The 7845-nt window shown below is 50.7% G+C and overlaps 1 protein-coding gene and 1 long non-coding RNA gene across 2 annotated transcripts; both read right to left on the bottom strand.

Moving 5' to 3' along the window:
- Positions 1-2891: 2891 nt before the first annotated feature.
- Positions 2892-4554, bottom strand: LOC148378058 (janus kinase and microtubule-interacting protein 3-like; the record flags this gene model as incomplete). Its single annotated transcript, XM_088368045.1, has 8 exons — positions 4441-4554; positions 4156-4218; positions 3971-4069; positions 3652-3885; positions 3466-3531; positions 3336-3404; positions 3182-3259; positions 2892-3125 (listed from the first exon to the last, which is right to left on the bottom strand). Coding segments are annotated over exons 1-8 (912 nt in total), but the record flags the coding sequence as incomplete, so codon positions are not given.
- A 1775-nt stretch (positions 4555-6329) lies between these two features.
- On the bottom strand, positions 6330-7007 carry LOC148378057 (uncharacterized). Its single transcript, XR_015856220.1, has 3 exons — positions 6878-7007; positions 6640-6753; positions 6330-6408 (listed from the first exon to the last, which is right to left on the bottom strand). It is a non-coding gene; the product is annotated as an uncharacterized LOC148378057 (long non-coding RNA).
- Between the last annotated feature and the right edge of the window lie 838 nt (positions 7008-7845).

Raw genomic sequence — 7845 nt, 5'->3', positions numbered from 1 at the left:
ACTCTGTAACAGATTAGGCAGTATAATCACATATGTTAACTTGAGAGTGCCCACACTCAATCTACTTATCGTGATGTGTTAAATCAATTACTGTTAGACATTATTTGTCTGATAATCTACCAAATCTTTGAATTGAAGAATTTGTGATTTAATTAATAGCTTGTTCAGGGTAATCAGACTTGTATATAATTCTAATGGCCTTCTTTTGAAAACTATTCTGAATTACAACTTTGGATCTTATATTACTTTGCAACAATCTACTCGGTGACAGATTAGGCAGTATAATCACATATGTTAACTTCAGTGCCCACACTGTATTTATTTATGGTTATTTGTTAAATCAAGTACTGTTAGACATGAAATAGGAAGTGTTTAACATAAATGTTATGGCTACTCACCATTGTAGCTCGCTCCTGGTCAATGATATGAGCCTCTTCTTGCAGTGGAAAACTTGCAGCCAACAAACACCGTGGAACCTAAAGGAATGAAATTAAACATTAACATTTCGCCCGGACCAACATTCACACGTACAACGCAACGCGGCTACACTTCTGCTATTACAAACGTAAATCTCCTTAAACACAACGAGTGTTACTTACCGTGTACGCTCTAGGCAAAATTGGATGTGATGCAATTCCAAATCTATCTGAAACGGCAGTTAAAAGTAGAGTTACATCAAGTTTTCTTTTTTAATCAACACAATCATTTACAACCGTTGACCAGAAAGAATCGTCGAAATTCGACGTCCCCCACAAACGCCACGCTCACTCGCTTTTCAGGGCAACAAAAGTACTTCTTTTTAAAAACGATGAGTTGTACTTACCGTGTACGCTCTGGACGGTCCAGTTGCAAGCAGAAAATAAAAATATTTCTCTTGTTAGTCGTATGTTACCATCCGCCGTGTCTTTGTCAACATCGCCGCCATTTTCCTACTTCCTGCTGCGAGCCACGCCCACGGATTTAAATTTGGGCGGAAGCTCTTTCCATTGGCGTCGTTTTCGCGTATAGCAAATCCGATTGGTTGGGAAGGGTGCACGGTTATGCAGCCGAGGGGTCCTGTGATCGGTGGGATGTAAAGTAGGCGTCGACGTCACGTCCGCGTCACGTGACCACGACGTGGCAGACGTCATATAGCAACCGCTGTTTTGTTTAGTAGACTTACAGTTGTTATGCATTGACATAATGGCGCACACACCAAATAGATTTAAATAAATTAAATAATTCTTCTGCCCACTCTCTTTTAAACAAGTTAACTCTCCCCGCGGATTTGAATTCCGGCGAAAGTTACGCCCATCGACGTCACGTATGTCACGTGACCACGACGTGGCAGATGTCATATAGCAACCGCTGTTTTGTTTAGTAGATTTACAGTTGTTATGCATTGGCATAATGGTGTGCACTCAAAATAGATTTAAATAAATTAAATATTTCTTCTGCCTACTCCCTTTTAAACAAGTTAACTCTGCCCACGTCCATTGACGTCTTGTCTGCGTCACGTGACCACGACGTAGCGACGTCATATAGTAACCGCTGTTTTGACCAGTAGACTTAGTTATTATGCGTTGACATAATGGCGCACTGGTTAGCATGGCCACCTCTTAAGCATGATGATGCGGGTTCGACGCCTGATCAATGTTAGCATGGAGTGAGCTGAAGTGCATGGCGCTGAAGATTTGAATCTTTGAAATGCGCTGAGGTCTGACATATCAGGCAGAATGGTTTGCCATCACGTTCAACAAAAAATAGAAACTTTCCCACTCTGATTAAAACGTCCTGTGTTCATCTACGTATTTTCGTTTTGCTGTGCATCTTTTCCCTGCCATTTCGAGAGCCCAATTGACACTCATAGTTTAAAGAAATGTGTTTGCCCATCCTACTTTGTGGAATTTCACCACATGCGCTTTTGACCAAAATACCAAATTGAACTCAAGTGAAGCCAACACGCACAACCCCCCCCCCACACACACACACACACACACAAATGTTGATATGAACATAAAAGAGCCGCATGCGGTTCGGGAGTTGCGGCTTGGCCAAACCTGTACTATACAACTTTATTTGTATAAAATTTTCACAACAGCTGTCACACAAACAAAGCGGGAAAAACCGAAGACGTGCGTGTTCCGCCCACGCTGGATTTATTTGCACCTTTGAAAAGACACCGTATTGCCGCAGATGTGGCAAAGAGTACTTTTGGGCATCTGAGACGGAAGGATGTCCAAAGCATCACGTCACCTGCTCTGGTAGGCATGGTGGTGGGACGTTGAGGTCAACCGCTTTGGGGTTGGCTGAATCTTTGATCGCAGGATGCCACACACTTGAAGACAGAAGCAGAAAATCAGAGCTAAATGCAAAATGTACTCACCGGTGACTCCAAATTTTTTCCCCCCTGAAGAAACAGCTGGACGGGTGGCCCCGGCTGGCCAGTGGGACTCTTGTTATTCTGACCCTTTTTAGTGCGCGTTTGGGGCAACAACCGTTTTTTGTGGCGCTCTCTTCTGGTTCAAAAGTGCCCTGCATGTGAATTTGCTTTTCCTGCCTTCTGATTGGATGAGCGCCGGTGTGACGCGGTGCCTCTGTCACCGTGGCGGGGGGTATACGTTGGCATCGGAGCGTCTGCCAACGTCTGAGACCGGCTGGCAGTGTATCGGAGGTGTCGAGTGCGGTGCCGCTGGAGCTCACTCACCAGCTGGTGTTAGGGCCACAGAATGAAGGCCAAGGAGAAGAATAGAAAGAGAAACAGAAACTTCTCCTCCAATTGTTTGATTTGTCTCTTCTGAGCTTCGATGAATTCTTTCAGCTCTTTGTTCCTCTAGGACGGACAAATGGAAAGTGGCATTCAAAAGCCAGTAAGCGTGCAAGTAAGTGCCGGGCTGGCTTTGGGCCCTTACCTGTTGCGCGCTGTGCAGCAGATCCATTCTCTCTTGGAGGATGCAAGCGTCGCGCTCCCTCAACTCGCACATCAGGGCTCGCTTCCATTGGTCCACGGCGCTCCTAAGCTCTTCTCTCTGATCCGCCGTCAGCACGTCATTCACGCCAGCGTGGCTGGCTTTTTCGCCGTCCGTGGCGGGGCAGTCCCGCTGCGGTAGCGCCTCGTACAACATGGCCTCCAGCTCCAGGATCCTCTGGGCCGCAATCCTCGTCCATCAGTGGTCCGGCGGGAGATTTGAGGGCGGCTTACCTTATGAGCCTGGTCCATGGAACACTTCCTGAAGTCCAACTCTTCATCCAGGTAGCCCTTCTGCTTGCAGAACATATCCTAGCACAGCTCAAGGTCAGAATTGTTGGGGCACATTGCCGGAGTTCCCCTTGGCTGATGTCGCGTGTCTGTCTACCTTCTCACTTTCAATGTCCAACATCTTCTGTTGAAGTGCTGACTTGGTCACTTTGATGTATTCTAACCACTGAGGAAAGGCTGCTGTCACATAAGCAGAATGCGAGAGCGTGCGTGGACGTGCGCGTTACCTTCTCGGCTAGGGTGAGAAGGGTCCTGGCGTGAATCACGACCATCTGCTCCTCGTTGGTGAGATTCTGCAAGAGCCCAAAGGCACAGCGTCAACAAGCTTCTTTCAGCGCAAAGCCTTCCAAAAGTCACATTTGAGCCGCCGAGTCTCGTGGAGTGCGAACATAAGGAGTTCGACATACACTTACGGCGTTATAGCCCAGGATGTCCAGCTTCTTCATCAGATCACTGATGACGATGTCCGGGGGAAAGGCGCAAGGAGCAATGTAAGGTGTTCTGGGACCTCGGGTTAAGGTTAGGGTTGCGAGGGACGGCTTACGTACGCTCACGCCCTCGGCCTCGCAGTAGATCTGCAAAGGGCTGAGGCCGTCTGGGAAACGGACTTGCAGACACTTCAAGACGGGGGAGCGCCACTCCCTCTCCTGAAAGGCAGAGGCATGCATCCGTCCGTCCGTCCGTCCGTCCGTCACATCTCTGGCCTCAACACGCTTGTGCGAGTCTTCCCACCTCCAGCTCCAGGATGCGGAACTCAAGCAGTTCGTTTTGGTCTCGGATATCCTGGATGTGCTCTTTCAGACGCGCTTCTTCCGCCTCCATCCGCCTGACCTGAAAAGACAGTCAGACCTCATCTGCGGGGCTTCCCGACAGGTGTGACGCCAAGCGACTCCGCCCAGCGCCTTTCTTTCCGTCACCTTTTCCGCCAACTGCTGATTGCTCTGACGCAGCAGCTGCTTCTCCTCCACCCACTTGACATTCTAGAAGAGACAAACGCGTGGACAGCTTTGGAATGTTGTGTCATTTTCATCCACAAATTCTTTGGTTGACTGGAAAATGACATTTGCTTTTCTCCGCATTTTCCCAGCCACGTTCGGGGGGGGGTGGGGGGGGGGGGTTGGTCCAGTAATGCCAGACGGATGAGTGACTGAAGAATGTAGCTATTTTGTCTGAGAAAAAGGTGTGCTCATTGATGAGCTTACCTGTCCTTGTTGCTTCAGCGCTGACTCCAGATCTGCTACTCTGCTTTGATAGTGACCCATTTCTACCATCAGCTTTTCTCTGGTCTGAAAGGAGGAGGAGGGAGGCTCCTCCTCCTCCTTTCAGACCAGAGAACACCCGAGGCTGGGTGAGAACGGGGAGGCTGCGACCCGGCCGGGGGTTGCGGGAAGGGGCGCCACCTTGATCTCCTTCTCGGCGTCGTAGTCCCCTTCGCTGGTCTGGGCTAGCAGAGCGTAGGCTCGTTGCAGCGCTTGATATTCTTGCGTCAGCTGGCGGTAGCGAAGCTCCGCCTCTTCATGCACACACCAATGCAACACAGCACTAGTACCAGAATCAGTCAGACCGGCGACAAAGCACCCGCGACGCAAAGACGAGTCCGATTCCAGGCTGAAGAGGAATGTTTGGTGCCAATACGCTGGCAGAAATGGCGGGCTACCTCTTCGGGTTCCGTGTCGGGGGTTCTGTCGGTGTGAAAAGACAAGGACGATCCGTCCGAGTCCACCAACACGTCTTCGTCGTAGCCGTAAAATGTTTCGATGACCTGCGGGCGCGGAAGCAAACATCTCTCTGAACAAACTGAAGCGACACCTCACGATGAATCGACGAGAGGAACGATAGCGAGAAAAAGGCCATTTCATCTTGCGCAACACCAAGCAGCCGCAAACAAACAGACTCACCTTGCAGGACCTCACGCTTTGTTCCTCCTCAGAGATTCTCGACGTCGGTATCGTAGCAGCAAATCTCTCTCCTGTCGACACAAATAATCCGCCTTTGAGATTCTTTGGATGCAAAGGGAACGAACGGCTCCGGCGCAGAAACAAACGCGACTCACAATGACATTTCTGACATGAGCTCCTGTCTCCAGAGCCTGAAAAACACATCACCGGCGATGATTGGAGGGACGCTCGTCTTTTCCAAAAGTGACAACTACAGGGTGTGTCAGGGTTTTCCAGATTATCTTTATCGTATCATTGTGTTGCTTTGACTTTGACTGCGACCTGTAATAAATAATATTATTTATCCCCTATTTATCCCTATCGCTTATCCCTTCCTACACAAAGTTGTAAAACACCCCTTGCTATGTTTTGACTAGAGGTCAAGGGCTTCCTCTATTCAATCCACTCTTACACCCACCCTGTTTCTCTTAATTAAAATGCTCGTGCAGGAGCCGAGAGTCAGACTTCATTCGTACAACGGATGGACTCTCCACCTGCAGGTGTCCAAAAGAACTTACTTGTCTCCCGTGTGGTTCTTGCAAAATAAGTTGGAGCGAGCGCAACTCTAACAGGGTGCATTTTGCCACTAGCTGCCTACGGACAATGACGTCGCGCTCGCGGCTCATGGTTGACGGGCTGAGCAGCCGGGCAAGTCCGTCGTTTTCAGCGCACAGCGAGTGGCAAAGGCGCTGACAAAACGGGAGCTTTGAGCTGCTGAAAACGGCAAAACAAGTCTAAAGCGTGTTCAAACGCGTGCGCACAATGCTCCTGCTTGAAAGGTCGGAATTTAAGGGGCCAATTTTTTGGATGGCGGCCGCCGGCCAAGCTTTGGACGGAAAAGGTTTCCTGGCGACAGCGAGCGAGCGCGGCGCTGCCGTACGTGCACCGAGTCGCCTGCCTGAAGACCTTGGACAAGTCGTCGATGATGTGCCGCTGCTCCACAACTTGAAGGAACTCCATTTCACCGTCCTGCTGGCCGCAACCGCGGTCCAGGTCATTGAGCGAACTAGGCCTTCTCTGTGGAACACAAATGCAGTGGACTCTGTTGGCACGCCGCCGTTGTCCGCGTCGACTTACCAAGCTTGCCATCTCCTCGTTCTCCTGGGTGACAAAGCGCACTTTGTTTTCAAGGCGACACAGCACCAGCGAGAGTTCTTCATTCTTCCTGCTCAGGCGTTTGTTTTTGTACAGGAGTGGCAGAAACTGGCTTTCTGTTTCTCTCAGTCGCTTTAGCTGCAAGCATGAAGTGCGGGATGTGAAAGACGCACAACACGCGGGCCAGAACGTATCCATTCCTTTTGCATCGGTTTGAACGGAATCGTGGCTTTGGCTCCCAATAAAAGACATCTACCAGGCAACCGACTCGCCGCGCCGCTCAACTAATAAGCAAGCGCAATGGGTGCCTCGCTGGATGGCGCGCATCAAACGTAGCGCAAACCTTCAAGCGTGCCGTCAATAAATTACCAGTTCATTGCGCTCTTCAGAAAGCAGGGCGTTTCGATCCTCCAGTTTCCTGATGACTGCGCTGAGCTCAGCGATTTTCAGATGAAACCGTCGCGTGTCCCGATCCTCCTGAGACTGAAAACGCCCCGCAACACACACACACAAGCACTCGTTCAAAGTTCAAAACTGTTTTTGTGCTACCTTCCTCCAGCAACGAACTAAGTCATGCGTACTGCAAGTGTGTGATGAGGTGGCTTACGCAATAAAGAGGATTGCTAGTAGCGGCGTTGACCCCACTTCCAGGGTAGTTTAGGCCCGCCCTTTGGGAATCCCTCAGGGCAGCGATCTGCTGCTCGGCAGCCTGAGTCTGCAGCTGAAGGCGGTGGACGTGGCCGGCCCCAGGGCTTCATCCAAAACACTAACCGCTCTGTCTTTCAGCTTGATCTCATCCGTCTGGATGTACAAACGGGGAGCGCTCAGGCAGGCGGGCAAACTCATTTGCCAGAATTGTGACAAAAACAAAGAGAGCAACCGGCCAATTTTTTTCTTGAATCGACTAGAACACCTTTGCTGTGACAAAAGCGAAGCGAGCAACCGGACATTTTCTTCTTGTGAAATAGAATAGAATAGAATGCCTTAGGTGTCATTGCACTGCAGGTATACAACGAAATTGGGAACATAGCCACGCACCGCGCATCTGATCAGTCCTACCAGTCGGCGGATCTCCCTCTCGCAGTCTCTCTTGGTTCGGCTCAGCTCCTCCCGATGCTGGTGATGAGCCGATCGGAGCTCGGCCGCTCGGGACTGCCAGGCCTGCTGGGCCGCTGCCAGGGCTTCTTCCGCGCTCCTGGTGGAGGCGACACCGCTCGGTCTCCCGACACCGCCGCGTCTCCTCCACCTCCGCCAGCAAAGCGCCCCCCCTCCTCACCTGAGCAGACATTGCGCCACACCGGGCCGTTGAGACCGCAACGGAGCGCCGCGACGCTTACTGGGGACAAGCTACACAATACGGTAGCGGCCGCATCGAAGCCCGACGTGGCGTGCGGATAGTCAGACACGGATAGAGCGGATCACCTTGTCCATGGAGCCGTCCCTCAGGCTGAGGACCAAGGCATTCAGTCGCTGGATCTCTCCATCTTTGATTTTGATCACTCTCATCAGCTCCATTTCATGCTGCCGCAGTAATGTCTCCCTGGTAATGGCTAACTCTTTCTGCTTCTCCTCATG

Source organism: Syngnathus floridae, unplaced genomic scaffold, assembly GCF_059516105.1.
Source record: "Syngnathus floridae isolate MCC-2025c unplaced genomic scaffold, RoL_Sflo_1.0 HiC_scaffold_67, whole genome shotgun sequence".
In the NCBI taxonomy this organism is placed as follows: Eukaryota; Metazoa; Chordata; class Actinopteri; order Syngnathiformes; family Syngnathidae; genus Syngnathus; species Syngnathus floridae.
This window is presented reverse-complemented; position numbering and strand designations above follow the sequence as displayed.